We start from the raw sequence: 22,083 nt of genomic DNA, 5'->3' as shown, positions 1-22,083 counted from the left end.
AATCTATACAGGGTGACTTGTTGTAGCTGAACTCTCTACACAGTGACTTGTTTGTAATAGCATGAACACTCTGCTGGTACTGGGTGCCTTTTCGTAGCTGAACTCTCTACTTTATTACTGAACTATCTGCAGGGTGATTTGTTTGTAGCTGCACTCTCTACAGGGTGAGATTCGCCACTGCTCTCCACAGGTTATTCATAACTGATCTCTCCACAGGGTGTTTTGCTTGTAGTTGAACTTTCTACCGGGTGATTTGTTAGTAGCAGGGCTCACTACAGGATGACTTTTTTAAGCTGAACTCTCCACAGGGTGACAGGTTTGTAACTAGGGACCCGCTGATTATGCTCATTATTTTACCTATTGTGCTATGCTGCACTGCTCAAAATTTTGCTTATTATGCTTAAATTAATGCTCAAATTATGCTCAATATTTATACCTCAGTTCCTATGTTTTTATAGTAAATTTGCACTTTATGGAAAAACAGTAAGTTGCTGAGGCACAGACTCTAAATCCTTGCTTGTCAAAATGCATGTCACAGAAAAGATTGATATACTCTAATAAAACAGTCAGCTGTCTGATTATTCTTTGACTGTTCTATTAGAGTATATTGATCTTTTTGTGTGATATGCATTTTGATAAGCAAGAATCCAGGCACCTATTATGCTCACTATTATGCCAACATAATCGGCGGGTCCCTATTTGTAACTGAACTCTCTGCAGCATGATTTGTTTGTAGTTGAACTCTCTACAGGGTGACTTGCTCGTAGTTGAACTCTCTACATGGTGATATGATTTTAGCTGAATGTTCTAAAAGAGTGACTTATTGCATAGCTGAATGGTGACTGCACTATTAGAGTACCTCGATTGCACACTTGTTACACCTAGTTGACTTTCGTACAGTGGCTTTTACTATGATTCCTTGTAAACTACTGAAAGTTCGTTCTAAAATAATTAATCTAGTTCTCTAAATATTTTCAGCTGATTTCATTAGCTAGTTTGCCTGGTAGGAATGGCAATTAAGTAATTTTTTTTTATTAACAAAACTTGATTATATGCTTTTTACACACAGTTGGAATTTTTGTTATAATTCCATGACTGTTAGTGTGATTTTTTTTCAAATCACAAAAGGTTTGAGCTACGATAGTCACTCATGTACAGACCAATTTTCAAGTTATTCTTTCAAGTGGTTTACCCTGTAGACGTGACAACAAATCGCTTTTGGATTTTTGAAAAATCATGCATATGTCCCTCTTTCTTTGTCTGCTCTGTACCAAAATTGGACTGTAAATGAGCAGTATGACACTCTGACTGCCCTCAAAATTTGAAGTAAATCGAATTAAGCACCCACAAGTTATTACAATTTTTCTAAACTAAAGTGTGCAAAAAGAAGATAAGGAAAAATACGAAAAAAATAAGAAGAACTTTGAAGGTGTGTATCTCAGTTATGGATTGGCAGGTTTACCTCAAATTTGGAATGGGAGGTACCCTACCCCAACAGCAAAAATAGTCCAGCCATTATCGAGCTACAGATTTGTGAAAATGACGTTTCTTGGTTCCTGTAAAATACACACTTGTCTGTCGCGCGACTACTTGGCCGCACGACACAATATTGTGCGTCTTGATCTCTTTTTAAAATGAAATGTGAGGTGAAAAGTGACATGTTGCTTAGGGTATGAATTACAGTTGGTACGAGATATCATACAGTATGGTAGTACTGTATATTAGGATTTATGGAGAACTGGGCTTTTCCAGCCAAAAATATCACCCTAGAACCAACCTGAATTTCGCTCCATGACAACTTAGCAGTATTGGTTGGCACAGAAAGCCCAAAAATGTCTAACCCCAAACCCTTCCTTCTATGGAATTTTTTTAAATGTCTATTTAACAGAATATTATTTTGATTAACTAACTAGCTGATATCTTTAGCCAAACATAACTTGACAATGGATATAGCTATGGGCTTGATTTCTTCACTATTCAACATTGCTTCATCCTGAGATGTGCCTTTTCACCAACCGCAGTATGTACAATACATGCATCATGGACTTGCCTTTGTCCTCCTTTGTGTTCCAGTTCTTTTTGCTGACAATGCAAGGTGTTGATTTGAGATGGCGTCATGTGGCTTTCCTGTGGCTGTGTTGATATATCATCCATATTTTCCATAGCAACTGGAATGATAGCAGAGATGCTTCTCGTACGTACTGTTTTTCATTTGTAACGCTGTGTAAAGGACTGAAATAGGTGAAAGCGAAGCATAATGGTCACCGTTCAACCTCAAGTAGTTGGGTCTTGCAAATTGTCCATATTTTTTTGTGGTGACTGGATTGATTGCAGAGGTGCTTTTCACTGTTCTTCGTTTATAACAGGGTGAACATTGCTCATATTGAAGTGTAATGGCTACTCCACTTTTGAGTCAGTAATTGATACCTGGGATACGCGTTCAGATGAAAACATTAGCTCTGGTGGCACTATCTTTTCTTTTGATGTGGTATGCATGGGTTCACCCCTCATAATAATGTTAAAAAAAATAATCAAACAAGCATAAGGAAAAATTAGGAATTTTAAGTTTGATTAGGGATCATAGAAATGAAAAGTAGGGAAACAAGGGAGGTCACCTACACCTGCAGATATACTAGTGGACATTGTTAATCACTACTTCAGCCTATACCCATGACTGAATTAGGGGTTGTCCACTAGCATACCTGCAGGTGTAGGTGACCTCTCTTGTTTCCCTACTTTTATTTCTATGATCCTTAGTCAAACTTAAATATCCTAATTTTCCCTTAAGCTTGTATAGGATATTGTTGTTGTCTACCAAAGGGTTAGGCAAAGCCGAGGATGAAGTGTTGACAACAAAGATATTCTACAAGTGCAGGTGTGATTTAACTAGCTTCTTTCCCACACTTGCTACTATCATACAGTACGATAGTACTGTTTAGTAGGGACCACAAAGGAGTAGGCATGGCCCATGAAATAATATCACCTAAAAAACAGCCTCAATTTCCCCTGACAACGATGAGGCAGTATTGTTAGGTAAAACTAAGCCCAAACAAGCTTTCAGATCAACCCGAAACACTTCCAACAAGTTGCTACGGAAATTTAATAATAACTTATTTACTGGAATTTTCTACTGATTGACTACCTGACTGACTGATTCCTTCAGACAAGTGTAACTCGATAATAGCTAAGGCTACGGGCTTGATTTTTTCAGTATTCAACATTGCTTTGGCCCGAGAGGTGCCTTTTGGCATATCGCAGTATGTACAAAGCATTCTTCATGGACTTACCAGTGTCCTCCTTTGTGTCCCATTCATCTTTGCAGACAGTGAAAAGTGTCAATTTGGTGATAGCACGTGATGGCTTAATTCCTTCGTAATGGAAATTGTCTGTATGCTTCATAGTGGCTGTTTGGATTGCAGTTCTTGATTCGTACGGCTGTGTAACGAGTTTAACACAGCCGACAACAAAGCATAATGGATATTTCACTTTTCAGGCAATAATTGAAATAACTGGGGCACGCGGCACCATTTCTTTCAGTATGCATGGATTGCAGAGGTGCTTTTCGAACAGTTCAAGATCCAAAATGCTGTGTAACAGGTTGAACATAGCTGACAATGAAGTATAATGGATACTTCACTTTTCAGACAATAATTGATATAGCTGGGGTGCGCGGTGTTATTTCAGATGCGGTACACGTGGGTTCACCAGTCATAATAATAATACATGTGTATTTACAAACAAAGTTAACAAACAAGTACACAGAAAGAATTTTCAACTAGAGTAGGGACCATAGCACATCGATAAAATGTACTGAAACAAGCTGGAGTAGTGCACGATATCAAATCACAGTAAACAAGAAGTATTATATCCTTACTGTGCATTTCCAATATGGTATCTTGAGCACAGTAGGGATATAACACTTTTTATTGTTTTACTGTGATTTAATATCGTGCACTACTACTCCAACTTGTTTCAGTACCTATTTATCGATCTGCTATGGTCCCTACTCTAGTTGAAATTCTGTGTACTTGTATATTTTCAACACAACTACTGAGCCAGCTATATGGACTGCTGCTCCTGACTGAGTTAAATTTATAGTTAAAGGGTTTTTTGACTAAAACTACAGACACCCATCTACTATTAATGGTGTTAAAGAACAAACAATATATTTATAGTTTACTAACCTTTTGTTGGTTTACTGGGTACCAAATCTGTTAAAATCTCAATCCTTTCTGTGGTTCTTGCTCTGTTCTGCTCTGTATCATACAACAGTGAACATGCCAGTTGAATCAGGTCACGTAAACGTCTATTAGCATTGAACGGAACTGGTTGAATTCCATAACGAGATAATGTCACTGGTTGCAATATATTTAGTGTTAGCTCTGGATTTACTTCTGATGGTTGAATTGCAACTTGCTGGCAGGAATTTTTAAAAATTTCGCTAACAGAAAGTTGTACGGAGTCTTGAAAAGAAATTTCCTTATCTTTTTGTGCCCTTAAGTCATCAAGGTGGACAGATATCCAATTTCCTCCTTGAAAGCCAACAAAGTTTGTTCCTCCAGATTTTCTTGGAAGTTGAATAATGAAAACAACATGGACAGCATGTGGGCTGGAACCATCAGAGTTTTTGAAACTGCTATCAAATTTAGAGACTACTGCTTCTGAATTTTGGTCTTGATTGATACTGACATCAAATTGTGATTTATCATCAGCTTGTGACTTTGATAATACAATTTCATCAATTACTTTGTATCTGGCACATGCTATTAAGTTTGAATGCAAATGTCCAGAATCACACTGAATTATCAATATGTTGTCACCTTCAACTTGTTGCTGCATAGCTTGCCTGTATTAACAACAATAAAATAGATTAACATTTTGCATATGTCACTACTGGCGATTGATGTTGGTCAATACAATAACACAACCAGTTCGCCATGTGACATGAGCGGTTCTCTTGTCAACCACGGTCTAATGATGGTGGTTATTTTGGTTAGTTGTGCAGGGTTCTACGGTTTACCTAGCTATATTTTTTAAAACAGGAATACTTATATGTATAGCCACAGATTGTGGCTCCCTTGATTGCATGAGGCTTGGAGGACAAATACCTGGGGGTCCCCGACTTTGAAGCCACAGGGATTTCTAAGGCCATCCTACCAATTCTACTGAAATCCTGCACCAAGCTAACCTTGAGTTGAAAGCTACTCATGGAATGGGGGTAATATTGGAGCACGAGTCTACTCGGAATGTGGTGCATATCCTCCCCCAATATAACTATATGTATCATTTTTAAAAATTTAGTTATTGATTCTGATATCTTTTTATTTGCACTGCTTTCTAGGGGTGGGCTCTGGGCGGGGACAGACTTTTTACACCGTATGACCTTGATGCATACATATCCTATCTGCGTCCTCTTTCTGGCGTATGCGTTTGTGAGTCACCCTGATTAATGCTCACCCTTTTTTTGCCTGCTTTACATTGTGGAACCCATTTACCATATGGTAATCAACTATTAGCTGTTGGTAAGTGATGTTATTCCATATACATGCAATTATCTCCCAACATTAACCTTGTTTAACTAGTTAAACTCCATTAAACCAATGAAAAACCCTATGAAAAGTAAAACTTGCATTGATATATATATAGCCATGACAATGTACTGAATTACACTTTTTATAGGATATTTACCACGAGAACCCTCTGAAAATCCAATGAAAACCCACCAAAATTCTGTTCAATAGCTGTTAATTGATGATGAATATCCTGCGAAAGTGCTATTTTTATGCATTTTCATGACCACCAACGAAACCTATTGATTGATTGATTAATGATAATACAAGGATTTTAAATTGTCTGGTGTATATTCCTTTATAGAGCCAGAAAACAATTTTGTTTACATAACTAGCTCCTAAAGAATAATGTAGATTGTATATATATATATGTAGTACTAAATCAGTTGTCAGTCAAACCAGCTGTCAGCTTAGCATATAGGCAAACTTCCTTGTCTCACTACTTTTCAGCAACTTCCTAGTTTTGCTGTTTTTTCTTTGATCCCTAAATCCAATTTAAAATTCCTAGTTTTTCCTTCTACTTGTATACTGTGTTGCTAAGTAACATGTAGTGAGTTTTTCTCGTCAGAACTTTAATCTTGTGTTTTGGTAATTTTGCAATATTAAAATTCGTGACATATTTTATCATGTGGGAGTTTTGGTTGTTGCAAATTGCAAGGTTTTTAGTGCTGGTAAACCTGTTGTGTTAGAACATTTGACAATAAATCAGCTGCTTATTTATGTACAAACCACCTTGCTGATTAATTATAATGGCTTGTTCCCCTACACAACACATGTTTCTTTACCAAACATTGCTAGACAGCTGCCCTGCTATCTTGTTTCCTGGCAAACTTCAGGCACCTACATAAATTCATCGTGGATACAAGAAACACGGCAAACGTTCCAATTTCAGACTAAATTCCACTGCTTTCCATGTTATATATGAACACTTATTATAACGAGTAATAAATTCATGTAAGGAATTTAATATTGTGAATTTGTCACCTTGTGAGATTAAGTGTTGCATAATTTTATTTTCGCAGGTAAATTTGTCCACAAGAAAATCCAATATACGGTATCTGATAAATTCAAGAATTAATAGTTTGTCATGTAAATGATTTTGGGTTGTTGATGGAAAGATTTAAAAGTGATCATCTTTGTTGTCATATCAAGTTTAGCACATATGCAGTTGAAAAAGTCTTCATTTTACAAACATGTTGCTGTATACCAGCAGAGTGCAATTGTTACAAAATATAGTACGCAATAACAAACAATATGCTCATGTGCAAACATACTTCAACTTGTTACAGAAGTCCATTTCTGTGTCAAATTCTTGCAGTAAGTAACAAGCAACATTTTTCTTTCCCAGGTTTAATGCTTTGCATAATTTTGTGACATCTGGGTCGGACAATAAATGACTGTGGGTTGTGACTTGTAGCAACAACCCTTTACTTTCTTCAGAGCTAAGTGAACTGCTTGAACTTTGTGTACGCAATGTACGTAACTTGCTATCCAGTAATTCAATCAGAGAATTATGACACTGCCGATTAAAATATGTTTCAAATGCTGTTTGAAATTCATTGGACAATTTAGAATACTTTAACCTCAGAACTGCATCAGGTGAAGCAATGTTTAATAACAACTGCTTGCCCTCTTGAAATGCCTACATGCAAGATATGATATCAACATAACTATACATTATAAAGTATGGTAGGTGGTCTATTTTCGAACAAAATATCAAATTAATGTTATTTGTACCAGCCTGTACTAATTCTTCATTCCTAAATTCATAGGTGAAAAAAAGAGTGGTTGTGAGTCTGAAGTTCCTCTCAGTTGGCTCAAAATGGAAATCTGACTAAATTACTACTTTTTACAAGTATAATAATTTGGGATGTAATGTAAATTTAAGTATGGATTATAGAAACACAATAATGAAACAAAGAGGATTTTCTGGTGTACATCTTTACAATTTGTTGTAAAATCACCATGACTGATGTAGGAGGTTAATGTGCATTGTATATGTGACCGAACTTTGGAAAACCGTCGATATACACACAAGAGTACTTTTGTAATAAAACGCATTTAAAAACTATGGGTAAAAAACGTAAGCTCCAGAAAAAAATTATGCAAGTTTTTATCGCCTCGCTGGTGGGCGAATTAAGCCGCCACTGAATAAATCCTGGGCATCATCGTGTCTGCCTGTCCATAGGGAGTACAAAAAGCTTTGTTGCATCTCCCTATACGAGACGATTCCAAAGTTACAGACGTTTGTTTACATTGTGGTGACGAAAGAATTTACCGACGATCGTTTTTCCGTGCATTTTCCTTCCTTCTTGAACAAAGAAGCATGCCTGGGGAAACAAATATACCTTGGTGGATGCACAAATTCATGGCAAACACAATGAGCCAAGATTCAGTTCCGTACGTCGTTGTATCAGTAAGTTATGATGGTTTATGTAAGCGCCTGTAGATTCTTTTCTCGATAGCTTCTGTACTTATCAAATTATTTGCTCGTCTGGCTGTCTAGTACTGTATTTCCAACGCTCCTTAACTTAGGAAGCTGAAACTTGGCTAGCCCATTCCTCTGTCAATGTAGAAAACAAAGAACAAATAAAATGCATTTTGAAAATTGTGCGGATATCGACGGTTTTCTAAAATTAAGTCACATATAGCAAGTGACTTCCTTCGTTTCATTACTTACTATTTATATATATATCAAGACACACGGTAGTGTGTCGTGCGGCCCAAGTAGCCGGCGCGCCACACCGTGAGTATATTTACAGAAAGAAAGTAAACGCGATTTTCACACCTTTGTAGCTCCGTGATTCATTATCCTATTAAAACCAAAGTTGCTACAGAAATGCCGGCGAGGTAGGGGAGTCCACATACCAAATTTGAAGAAAATCGCTCCAGCCATTTTCGAGATACGAGCAGCAAAAGTTTGGGTTTTTTTTCTTCGTTTTTTTCTTCTTCTACTTCTTCTTTTCGCACACTTTGCAAAACCGATTATCTGCATAAAATAAGGTTGAAGGTCTGTCACGCCCACAGGGTAAACCGCTAGAAGGAATGAGCTGAAAATTGCTATGTAGATGGAGTAACTATCCTCGGAGTGCCTTTTTGTGGTTTGAAAGGAATCCAGTTAAAGGCCATCGAGATATGACACAAAAGCCAACCTATGTCACAATTACGCGATCGACTTTTATGAATAAAACAACTATTAGTTTTCACGCCTACCAGCCAAACCGCTTAGAACAGTGAGCTGAAAATCGGTGTGTAGCTGGAATAATTATCATAGAAAGTCCTTGCAGTAGTACAGAAGAATCGGATTACAAACCACTGAGTTATGATTCCAAAGCCAACTACATGTAGCATATGCGAGATCAAGATACTCTAATAGAACAGTCACCCTAATAAAGCATTCAACTACGTTTATAACTTACTCCATTATAGAATTTCTTTGGCATTACAAGTTATTCTGTAAGGAATTCAGCTACAAACAGTTAATCTTATAGACAATTCAGCTACAAGCAAGTCATCCTGTAGAGAGTTCAGCTACAAATATGTTGCTGTAGAGATTCAGAACATTATAAGTCACACTGAAGAGAATTCAACTATAAACAAGTCACCTTGTAGAGAGTTCAGCTACAACAAGTCACTCTGTAGAGAATTCAGCTACAAACAAGTCACTGCGTAAAGGGTTCAGCTACAAAAAAAGCTACCTAGTAGAGAGTTCATCTAGATCAGCTACAAACAAGTTACTTTATGCAATGTTCAGCTACAAGTAAGTCACTCTGTAGAGAGTTCAGCTACAAACAAGTCACTCTGTAGTACAAACAAGTCACTGTGGAGAGAGAGTTCAGCAACCAATCAAAAAAACCACCATGTAAAAGAGTTCAGCTATACAAACAAGATATAACTCTATAGAAAGATCAGGTAGAAACTTAACAGATCACACTGTAGAGAGTTCAGCTAGAAACAAGTCATCCAGACTGAGTAGAGAGATCAACTAGAAAACATCACCTCAAATCACCCTGCAGATAGTTCAGCTACAAACAAATCACCCTATAGAGAGATCAGCTAGAAGAAGTCACTTTGTAAAGAGTTTAGCTACAAAGAAACTACCGTGTAGAGAATTCAGCTATGAACAGATCATACTGTCGAGAGTTCAGCTAGAAACAAGTCATCCTGTAGAGAAATCAACTAGAAGAAGTTAACTTGTAGAGAGTTCAGCTACAAAGAAACAACCATATAGAAAGTTCAACTGCAAACAAATTAAACTGTACAGAGTTCAGCTACAAACAAATCACCCTGTAGAGAGATCAACTGAAACAAGTCACCCTGTAGAGAAATCAACTAGAAGAAGTTACCTTGTAGAGAGTTCAGCTGCAAACAAACCATCATGTAGAGACTTCAGCTGCAAAAAAATCACCCTGTAGAGAGTTCAGCTACGAAAGGATCACCCTGTAGAGAGTTCAGCTAGAAACAAGTCATCCTGTAGAGAGATCAGCTAGAAGAAGCTACCTTGTAGAGAGTTTAGCTACAAAGAAACCACCATGTAGAGAGTTCAGCTGCAAACAAATCGAATTGTAGAGAGTTAGCTACCAACAAATCACCATATAGAGAGTTCAGCTAGAAACAAGTTATCCTGTAAAGAGATAAGCTAGAAGAGGTTACCTTGTAGAGTGTTCAGTTATGAACAAACCATCATGTAGAAAGTTCAGCTGCAAATGAATCACCCTGCAGAGAGTTCAGCTACGAGAAGATCACCCTATAGAGAGTTCAGCTAGAAGAAGTCACCTTGTAGAGAATTCAGCTGCAAAGAAACCACTATGTAGATAGTTCAGCTGTAAACAAATCATCCTGTAGAGAGTTCAGCTACGAACAGATCACCCGGTAGAGTTCAGCTAGAAACAAGTCACCCTGCAGAGAGATCAGCTAGAAACAAGTCATCCTGTAGAGAGACCAGCTAGAACAAGTCACTTTGTATGTAGAAAGTTCAGCTATAAAAAAAATCACCCTGTAGAGAGGTCAGCTACAAACAAATCTCCCTGTATAGAGATCAGCTAGAAGAAGTTACCTTGTAGAGAGTTCAGCTACAAAGAAACCATCATGTAGAGAGTTCAGCTGCAAACAAATCACCCTGTAGAGAGGTCAGCTACAAACAAATCACCTCTAGAAAGATCAGCTAAAAGAAGTCACCCTGTAGAGAGTTCAGTTACAAAGAAACCACCATGTAGAGAGTTCAGCTACAAACTAGTGACCTTGTAGAGACATCAGTTACCTTGTACAGAGTTCAGCTACAAAGAAACCATCATGTAGAGAGTTCAGCTGCAAACAAATCACCTGTAGAGAGTTCAGCTACAAACAAATCTCCCTGTAGAAAGATCAGCTAGAAGAAGTCACCTTGTAGAGAGTTCAGCTACAAAGAACCATCATGTAGAGAGTTCAGCTGCAAACAAATCACCTGTATAGAGTTCAGCTACAAACAAATCTCCCTGTAGAGAGATCAACTAGAAGAAGTTACCTTGTGGAGAGTTCAGCTACAAAGAAACCATCATGTAGAGAGTTAAGGTGCAAACAAATCACCTGTAGAGAGTTCAGCTACAAACAAATCTCTCTATAGAGAGATCAGCTAGAAGAAGTTACCTTGTAGAGAGTTCAGCTACAAAGAAACCATCATGTAGAGAGTTCAGCTGCAAACAAATCACCTGTATAGAGTTCAGCTACAAACAAATCTCCCTGTAGAGAGATCAGCTAGAAGAAGTTTCCTTGTAGAGAGTTCAGCTACAAACAAATCAACCCTGTAGAAAGATCAGCTAGAAGAAGTTACCTTGTGGAGAGTTCTGCTACAAAGAAACCATCATGTAGAGAGTTCAGCTGCAAACAAATCACCTGTAGAGAGTTCAGCTACAAACAAATCTCCCTGTAGAGAGATCAGCTAGAAGAAGTTACCTTGTAGAGAGTTCAGCTACAAAGAAATCTCCCTGTAGAAAGGTCAGCTAGAAGAAGTCACCTTGTAGAGAGTTCAGCTACAAAGAACCATCATGTAAAGAGTTCAGCTGCAAACAAATCACCTGTATAGAGTTCAGCTACAAACAAATCTCCCTGTAGAGAGATCAGCTAGAAGAAGTTACCTTGTAGAGAGTTCAGCTACAAAGAAACCATCATGTAAAGAGTTCAGCTGCAAACAAATCACCGATATAGAGTTCAGCTACAAACAAATTCCTCTGTAGAGAGATCAGCTAGAAGAAGTTACCTTGTAGAGAGTTCAGCTACAAAGAAACCATCATATAGAGAGTTCAGCTGCAAACAAATCACCTGTATAGAGTTCAGCTACAAACAAATTTCCCTGTAGAGAGATCAGCTAGAAGAAGTTTCCTTGTAGAGAGTTCAGCTACAAACAAATCAACCCTGTAGAAAGATCAGCTAGAAGAAGTTACCTTGTAGAGAGTTCAGCTACAAAGAAATCTCCCTTAGAAAGGTCAGCTAGAAGAAGTTACCTTGTAGAGAGTTCAGCTACAAAGAACCATCATGTAGAGAGTTCAGCTGCAAACAAATCACCTGTATAGAGTTCAGCTACAAACAAATCTCCCTGTAGAGAGATCAGCTAGAAGAAGTTACCTTGTAGAGAGTTCAGCTACAAAGAAACCATCATGTAAAGAGTTCAGCTGCAAACAAATCACCGATATAGAGTTCAGCTACAAACTAATTTCTCTGTAGAGAGATCAGCTAGAAGAAGTTACCTTGTAGAGAGTTCAGCTACAAAGAAACCATCATGTAAAGAGTTCAGCTGCAAACAAATTACCTGTACAGAGTTCAGCTACAAACAAATCTCCCTGTAGAGAGATCAACTAGAAGAAGTTACCTTGTGTAGAGTTCAGCTACAAAGAAACCATCATGTAGAGAGTTAAGGTGCAAACAAATCACTTGTAGAGAGTTCAGCTACAAACAAATCTCTCAGTAGAGAGATCAGCTAGAAGAAGTTACCTTGTAGAGGGTTCAGCTACAAAGAAACCATCATGTAAAGAGTTCAGCTGCAAACAAATCACCTGTATAGAGTTCAGCTACAAACAAATCTCCCTGTAGAGAGATCAGCTAGAAGAAGTTTCCTTGTAGAGAGTTCAGCTACAAACAAATCAACCCTGTAGAAAGATCAGCTAGAAGAAGTTACCTTGTGGAGAGTTCAGCTACAAAGAAACCATCATGTAGAGAGTTCAGCTGCAAACAAATCACCCTGTAGAGAGGTCAGCTACAAACAAATCACCTCTAGAAAGATCAGCTAAAAGAAGTCACCCTGTAGAGAGTTCAGTTACAAAGAAACCACCATGTAGAGAGTTCAGCTACAAACTAGTGACCTTGTAGAGACATCAGTTACCTTGTACAGAGTTCAGCTACAAAGAAACCATCATGTAGAGAGTTCAGCTGCAAACAAATCACCTGTAGAGAGTTCAGCTACAAACAAATCTCCCTGTAGAAAGATCAGCTAGAAGAAGTCACCTTGTAGAGAGTTCAGCTACAAAGAACCATCATGTAGAGAGTTCAGCTGCAAACAAATCACCTGTATAGAGTTCAGCTACAAACAAATCTCCCTGTAGAGAGATCAACTAGAAGAAGTTACCTTGTGGAGAGTTCAGCTACAAAGAAACCATCATGTAGAGAGTTAAGGTGCAAACAAATCACCTGTAGAGAGTTCAGCTACAAACAAATCTCTCTATAGAGAGATCAGCTAGAAGAAGTTACCTTGTAGAGAGTTCAGCTACAAAGAAACCATCATGTAGAGAGTTCAGCTGCAAACAAATCACCTGTATAGAGTTCAGCTACAAACAAATCTCCCTGTAGAGAGATCAGCTAGAAGAAGTTTCCTTGTAGAGAGTTCAGCTACAAACAAATCAACCCTGTAGAAAGATCAGCTAGAAGAAGTTACCTTGTGGAGAGTTCTGCTACAAAGAAACCATCATGTAGAGAGTTCAGCTGCAAACAAATCACCTGTAGAGAGTTCAGCTACAAACAAATCTCCCTGTAGAGAGATCAGCTAGAAGAAGTTACCTTGTAGAGAGTTCAGCTACAAAGAAATCTCCCTGTAGAAAGGTCAGCTAGAAGAAGTCACCTTGTAGAGAGTTCAGCTACAAAGAACCATCATGTAAAGAGTTCAGCTGCAAACAAATCACCTGTATAGAGTTCAGCTACAAACAAATCTCCCTGTAGAGAGATCAGCTAGAAGAAGTTACCTTGTAGAGAGTTCAGCTACAAAGAAACCATCATGTAAAGAGTTCAGCTGCAAACAAATCACCGATATAGAGTTCAGCTACAAACAAATTCCTCTGTAGAGAGATCAGCTAGAAGAAGTTACCTTGTAGAGAGTTCAGCTACAAAGAAACCATCATATAGAGAGTTCAGCTGCAAACAAATTACCTGTATAGAGTTCAGCTACAAACAAATTTCCCTGTAGAGAGATCAGCTAGAAGAAGTTTCCTTGTAGAGAGTTCAGCTACAAACAAATCAACCCTGTAGAAAGATCAGCTAGAAGAAGTTACCTTGTAGAGAGTTCAGCTACAAAGAAATCTCCCTTAGAAAGGTCAGCTAGAAGAAGTTACCTTGTAGAGAGTTCAGCTACAAAGAACCATCATGTAGAGAGTTCAGCTGCAAACAAATCACCTGTATAGAGTTCAGCTACAAACAAATCTCCCTGTAGAGAGATCAGCTAGAAGAAGTTACCTTGTAGAGAGTTCAGCTACAAAGAAACCATCATGTAAAGAGTTCAGCTGCAAACAAATCACCGATATAGAGTTCAGCTACAAACTAATTTCTCTGTAGAGAGATCAGCTAGAAGAAGTTACCTTGTAGAGAGTTCAGCTACAAAGAAACCATCATGTAAAGAGTTCAGCTGCAAACAAATCACCTGTACAGAGTTCAGCTACAAACAAATCTCCCTGTAGAGAGATCAACTAGAAGAAGTTACCTTGTGTAGAGTTCAGCTACAAAGAAACCATCATGTAGAGAGTTAAGGTGCAAACAAATCACTTGTAGAGAGTTCAGCTACAAACAAATCTCTCAGTAGAGAGATCAGCTAGAAGAAGTTACCTTGTAGAGGGTTCAGCTACAAAGAAACCATCATGTAAAGAGTTCAGCTGCAAACAAATCACCTGTATAGAGTTCAGCTACAAACAAATCTCCCTGTAGAGAGATCAGCTAGAAGAAGTTTCCTTGTAGAGAGTTCAGCTACAAACAAATCAACCCTGTAGAAAGATCAGCTAGAAGAAGTTACCTTGTGGAGAGTTCAGCTACAAAGAAACCATCATGTAGAGAGTTCAGCTGCAAACAAATCACCTGTAGAGAGTTCAGCTACAAACAAATCTCCCTGTAGAGAGATCAGCTAGAAGAAGTTACCTTGTAGAGAGTTCAGCTACAAAGAAACCATCATGTAAAGAGTTCAGCTGCAAACAAATCACCTGTGTAGAGTTCAGCTACAAATAAATCTCCTTGTAGAGAGATCAGCTAGAAGAAGTCACCTTGTGGAGAGTTCAGCTACAAAGAAACCATCATGTAGAGAGTTAAGGTGCAAACAAATCACCTGTATAGAGTTCAGCTACAAACAAATCTCTCTGTAGAGAGATCAGCTAGAAGAAGTTACCTTGTAGAGAGTTCAGCTACAAAGAAACCATCATGTAGAGAGTTAAGGTGCAAACAAATCACCTGCAGAGAGTTCAGCTACAAACAAATCTCTCTGTAGAGAGATCAGCTAGAAGAAGTTTCCTTGTAGAGAGTTCAGCTACTAACAAATCACCCTGTAGAAAGATCAGCTAGAAGAAGTTACCTTGTGGAGAGTTCAGCTACAAAGAAACCATCATGTAGAGAGTTCAGCTGCAAACAAATCACCTGTACAGAGTTCAGCTACAAACAAATTTCCCTGTAGAAAGGTTAGCTAGAAGAAGTCACCTTGTAGAGAGTTCAGCTACAAAGAACCATCATGTAGAGAGTTCAGCTGCAAACAAATCACCTGTATAGAGTTCAGCTACAAACAAATCTCCCTGTAGAGAGATCAGCTAGAAGAAGTTTCCTTGGAGAGAGTTCAGCTACAACAAATCACCCTGTAGAAAGATCAGCTAGAAGAAGTTACATTGTAGAGAGTTCAGCTACAAAGAAACCATCATGTAAAGAGTTCAGCTGCAAACAAATCACCGATATAGAGTTCAGCTACAAACTAATTTCTCTGTAGAGAGATCAGCTAGAAGAAGTTACCTTGTAGAGAGTTCAGCTACAAAGAAACCATCATGTAAAGAGTTCAGCTACAAACAAATCACTTGTACAGAGTTCAGCTACAAACAAATCTCCCTGTAGAGAGATCAACTAGAAGAAGTTACCTTGTGTAGAGTTCAGCTACAAAGAAACCATCATGTAGAGAGTTAAGGTGCAAACAAATCACCTGTAGAGAGTTCAGCTACAAACAAATCTCTCTATAGAGAGATCAGCTAGAAGAAGTTACCTTGTAGAGGGTTCAGCTACAAAGAAACCATCATGTAAAGAGTTCAGCTGCAAACAAATCACCTGTATAGAGTTCAGCTACAAACAAATCTCCCTGTAGAGAGATCAGCTAGAAGAAGTTTCCTTGTAGAGAGTTCAGCTACAAACAAATCAACCCTGTAGAAAGATCAGCTAGAAGAAGTTACCTTGTGGAGAGTTCAGCTACAAAGAAACCATCATGTAGAGAGTTCAGCTGCAAACAAATCACCTGTAGAGAGTTCAGCTACAAACAAATCTCCCTGTAGAGAGATCAGCTAGAAGAAGTTACCTTGTAGAGAGTTCAGCTACAAAGAAACCATCATGTAAAGAGTTCAGCTGCAAACAAATCACCTGTGTAGAGTTCAGCTACAAATAAATCTCCTTGTAGAGAGATCAGCTAGAAGAAGTCACCTTGTGGAGAGTTCAGCTACAAAGAAACCATCATGTAGAGAGTTAAGGTGCAAACAAATCACCTGCAGAGAGTTCAGCTACAAACAAATCTCTCTGTAGAGAGATCAGCTAGAAGAAGTTACCTTGTAGAGAGTTCAGCTACAAAGAAACCATCATGTAGAGAGTTAAGGTGCAAACAAATCACCTGCAGAGAGTTCAGCTACAAACAAATCTCTCTGTAGAGAGATCAGCTAGAAGAAGTTTCCTTGTAGAGAGTTCAGCTACTAACAAATCACCCTGTAGAAAGATCAGCTAGAAGAAGTTACCTTGTGGAGAGTTCAGCTACAAAGAAACCATCATGTAGAGAGTTCAGCTGCAAACAAATCACCTGTACAGAGTTCAGCTACAAACAAATTTCCCTGTAGAAAGGTTAGCTAGAAGAAGTCACCTTGTAGAGAGTTCAGCTACAAAGAACCATCATGTAGAGAGTTCAGCTGCAAACAAATCACCTGTATAGAGTTCAGCTACAAACAAATCTCCCTGTAGAGAGATCAGCTAGAAGAAGTTTCCTTGGAGAGAGTTCAGCTACAACAAATCACCCTGTAGAAAGATCAGCTAGAAGAAGTTACATTGTAGAGAGTTCAGCTACAAAGAAACTACCATGTAGAGAGTTCAGCTGCAAACAAATCACCTGTAGAGAGTTCAGCTACAAACAAATCTCCCTGTAGAGAGATCAGCTAGAAGAAATTACCTTGTAGAGAGTTCAGTTACAAAGAAACCACCATGTAGAGAGTTCAGCTGCAAAGAAACCACCCTGTAGAAAATTCAGCCACAAACAAATTGCCCTGTAGAAAGATCAGTTAGAAGAAGTTACCTTGTAGAGAGTTCAGCTACAAAGAAACCATTCTGTAAAGAGCTCAGCTGCAAACAAATCACCTGCACAGAATTCAGCTACAAACAAACCACCCTGTAGAGAGATCAGCTAGAAGAAGTTACTTGTATATTGTTCAGCTACAAACAATTCACCCTATAGAAAGAGCAGCAAGAAGAAGTCACTTTGTAGAGTGTTCAGTTACAAAGAAACCACCATGGAGAGTTCTGTAATAAATATATGTATTATATATATAATTTTTACATTTACTGATAAAATCAGAAATATTTAAAGTACATCTGCTTCATCTTTTCTTCTTCCTGTGGAAAAGAAAAAAAGACAGGTTAAAAAAGTCCCAAAGCCGGCCTATGGCCAGATAGGCCGGCTTTGGGGTATACAAATACAAAAAGAAGTGAAATCTAATCCAAAACAGCCAGCTGTAAAAAAAGTGTGCGGCCCTCAAAAAGGCTATGGTGAAAAAAGATGTGAAATCCAAGGTGGCGGCCAAGAAATGGCTGTGATGGTAGGTTAATGGTAAAAATTTTAATAACGGCAATTTAGATGAATTTTTTGCCAAGACCAAGCGGCACAAAAATTCACCTGAATTGTTGTTATTAAAATTTTTACCATTAACCTACCATCACAGCCATTTCTTGGCCGACACCTTGGATTTCACATCTTTTTTCACCATAGCCTTTTTGAGGGCCGCACACTTTTTTTTACAGCTGGCTGTTTTGGATTAGATATATATATATATGATTCCTACCACATTTCTCTTGGTGCTTATTTGTTAATTCTTTTGTACTTCTGTTTTTAACTTTTTCAGATTTTGCTGATAAATATATATATAAATCCAAAGCAGGCCCGAGGGCTAAGGGTGTATTTATTAGCGAAACCTGGCATATTCATGGCATAAGTGATATATATATATATATATATATATATATATATATATATATATACCACTTTCACACCTCACTTCAAAGGGAAGAGAAGGTGTATAAGTGGTATAATAGCATGCTTTACACACAACACCAGAAAAATTGTGATTGTGGTATCTAGATTTTACTTTACCATTTTGTACTACATTAAGCCTACTAACTTGGCTATTAGGATAGTAAGTTAATATATTAAATTAAGTACATAGGACTATAAGTTACTCACATATTTAAATCTATAGTTGTCCTCTTTGTGTTGTTCCATGGTTTGTTCATGGCCGACAAATAGTGGGTTGCAATACGCATCCACGCATTTTACTGATCATTCATTATTTAGTAACTATCAACTTAGAAACTACTACCCTAACCTGTAAACTCAAACCCACAATTAAACACTCTATGTTATTCAATATAACGGGTCAAAGCATTTATATCTTGGGCATCAAAGTGATGAGCAAACCACGTTCCCATGATATTGCCTGGGCAATAACGGATATTGCCCTACAAAGTAAACCCAAGTGTTGCCTTTGAATGCCCACGCTAAAGTGGTGTGTATCTCAATAAATCATGGCATCCAACAAACCAGAAAATTAACTGCACATCTACATAAACACATACAAAATTTTGACAAGGAACGTCACCATTTTGCTTTACTTTCAGCTATACTCTACCAATTACAGGAATGGGTTCAGGGGGTTCAAGGGTTTCATGGAGCCATATATTTAAAAAGAGCCTAAACACTTTGGTTAAATTGCATAACTTGGTACTCAAACCACTCAAATTATTTGCATTTACAACCCTTACATAATTATGTCAGCACCTTTAAGCATAATTAGCACATCTAAACATAATGATGTATTGATATAAATAACTGCTTTGTTAAGACTTTAACATAATTCTGCAAAAGCTAGATCCAATTTCAAATTGTGAAACAGTGTCAAGGGGTGATTTTTAGATAATAAATCAGCATGATAAGCCATTATTATATTACCCATGAATCAACACACCTACACGTTAAATCAAATTTTGTTACTCATATACGGGAATTTGTAAAACGCGGAATACAGAATTGTGGGATAACAGAATAAGCAAATATTATCTTTTGCAGATTGTACAAATAGTTATATGCTCTATAGTATTATACTTTATTTACCTTGTACAGCTCTGCATGGCATGCCACAGCAATGGATAAACAGCAGCTGGGTGAGCATTAAATGGGATGAGCACACCCTAGAACGATCTACCTTCGCTAAAACTACTTACCTACACTCTTAATTCAATCCTGAAGAGTTTTGAAATCCATTTAATGACAAACACAACCACTGGACTTCCCTACTGAACTCCACTGAGTTGATAGTGTGACTCTAATATATTCGGTCGTATGCATATGAAGGGTAGCTAGTTTGACCTACAATACAACTAGGTCTTAGAATTTTGTAGCTATATCACTAAGGAGTGTCAATAAGTAAGTTTAGCGAAGGTAGATCATTCTAGGATGATTGGTTGTGTGCTCGTCCCATTTAACGTTTGCCCAGCTGCTGTTTATCCATTGCCGTGGCATGCCATGCAGAGCTGTTGCAAGGTAAATCTCCAGGTAAATAAAGTACGATTACTATAGAGCGTATAACTATATTTGTACAATCTGCAAAAGATAAGGTTTGCTTATTCCGCAATTCCGTTATTCCATGTTTTACAAGCTCCCGTTATGTACATGTAGTGTGGTTCTTTGATTGTTATATTAGAATGTGAAGGTTGTTTGTACTCCTTTGAATTATGTAAAATTTCAAGGTAATTGGTAACATGTATGTGTCAGAATGAGTTATTAATCTTGAGAATGGATTGTTTAATTTCATTGGAGCTGACTATATACCAGACTATAAAAAAGAGTGCAGCCTTCTAAAACAGCAAAGGAATGAAGGTTGTATGACAGCCAATCAATACAATAATGTTGATGTTGATAGTTACATGTCAATTTTGTCATCAACACATTTCTTGGCTGCCATCTGTAATAATTATTTTACAACTTGCCATTTTAATAGTACTGCATCCTTTTTAGAGTTTGCCATACAAAGCAAACATAATTACAAACTCTTATATTGCAATGTAACCTGCTCTTTCATTGAATCTTCAGAAATTTCAGAATTCGATTCACGTTCTTGCAAGTTGTGATAAGCTTGAAAAACTACTGATGCTGTGGTATCTTCTTGGTAGCCCACAAAAGTATCACCCAACTTTAAATCACTATACAAAACATATGTTGCATAATGACACATATTGATGTTTTCAAATGCATACACATACGCATGTAATTACATATCTAAACTTGAGTTCACAGCACATTTTCACCAATTATTTTGTAGAGTGTATGTGTTACTATACAGGTATACAGGTATGATGAGTTGCAGCACTGAATATCTAGAGCAGACCCCACATTTGACCTACGGTCTACTTAGTGTATTTTTTACTCCTATAAAAAGTCTACCCAGCACCCTTGTGACTACTGAACACAACAGAGAATACTTAGTGTAAAATTTGTTTGCATAGTTTTAAACACTAGGAAGTTACAATGATTGCTTAAAATCGCCATAATTGTTTTGTTTCGTGTGTGGAAATTGGGTTTGGTCACATTCAGCTAGTGTTTCGATACTCACATTTTCTTGGGATTACTTATGGCAGTAAAATCTTTAGCCCATTGTGTCAATCTGTTCATTATTTCCATTTGTATCTTGGTGAGAACTGTAGAGGTGACCACAAAATGTTTTTCAAGTCTGTTGATCAGTGGAGTAGGAAAGTCTGCATAAACTGTCTTCTTTTCAGCTATCAGAATCATTCTATAACATTATGTAATGAAATAGAAATGCACACATAAACACGCATGTATCACTTTCACACCTTACTTCAAAGGGAAGGTGTATAAATATCACATACCAATGCTTTCAGTACTCTGGAATGCAATAACAAGAAATGGAGGTAGTATATATATATCCTGTGCCAAAAACAGCCCAGCTGTAAAAAAAAGGCGAGGCCAAGAATGCACAAGTACATGTTCATGGAGTAACTACAACCAAAAGACATGATATCAAAATCTGGCCAAGAAAGCATTTTCAGTATAGGCACTTTTACGCATTCGTTTTCTATATGCTTCACATTATCACATCCAGCTAGCTGTACATGTGTGCTTGCAATATAAACAATACTACTGAGATGATAAAAGATGATTACACTGCATTGTTACCAAAATTAATTAACTAAAAATTTACAATTGGTTTCTACTTGGCCATCTTTTTATTTTAATATACAGTGCAAAAAGATGGCCAAGTAGAAACCAATTGTAAATTTTTAGTTAAACTAATTTTGGTAACAATGTAGTGTAATCATCTTTTATTGTCTCAGTAGTATTGTTTATATTACAAGCACACATGTACAGCTAGCTGGATGTGATAATGTGAAGCATATAGAAAACGAATGCATAAAAGTTCCTATACTGTAAATGCTTTCTTGGCCAGATTTTGATATCATGTCTTTTGGTTGTAGTTACTCCATGAACATGTACTTGTGCATTCTTGGCCTCGTCTTTTTTACAGCTGGGCTGTTTTTGGCACAGGATATCACTACTTTTTGTTGAATGGAGAACATACAGTTACTGAAGATTGGCTATTATATTACATAGGAGACGCATAATAACAGCTTCAGTATCAGATTAGCTAGCTAAATCAGTAGCAAAAGCTTCAAGTTCAGTGTTTAGAAGTGCTACTAAAAGTGACTTGCTAAGAGAAAACTCGTTCAAACCGTCCAAATTTCTCTCAAGGACTCATGTGATATTTTGCATGATGTT

At 37.5% G+C, this 22,083-nt stretch overlaps 1 protein-coding gene across 1 annotated transcript in view; it reads right to left on the bottom strand.

Annotated features, from left to right (window-relative positions):
* LOC136250630 (E3 ubiquitin-protein ligase rnf213-alpha-like) overlaps positions 1-22,083 on the bottom strand; it is a 407,493-nt gene that overhangs the window by 140,151 nt on the left and 245,259 nt on the right. Inside the window, exons 56-59 of the mRNA XM_066042854.1 lie at positions 20,900-21,079; positions 20,357-20,489; positions 6,845-7,212; positions 4,185-4,846 (exon numbers count right to left, since the gene is read on the bottom strand). Of these exons, the coding sequence (XP_065898926.1) occupies positions 4,185-4,846; positions 6,845-7,212; positions 20,357-20,489; positions 20,900-21,079 (1,343 nt within the window). The remainder of the gene's footprint in view (positions 1-4,184; positions 4,847-6,844; positions 7,213-20,356; positions 20,490-20,899; positions 21,080-22,083) is intronic.

This window comes from Dysidea avara, chromosome 3, assembly GCF_963678975.1.
Source record: "Dysidea avara chromosome 3, odDysAvar1.4, whole genome shotgun sequence".
Classification (NCBI taxonomy): Eukaryota; Metazoa; Porifera; class Demospongiae; order Dictyoceratida; family Dysideidae; genus Dysidea; species Dysidea avara.
This window is presented reverse-complemented; position numbering and strand designations above follow the sequence as displayed.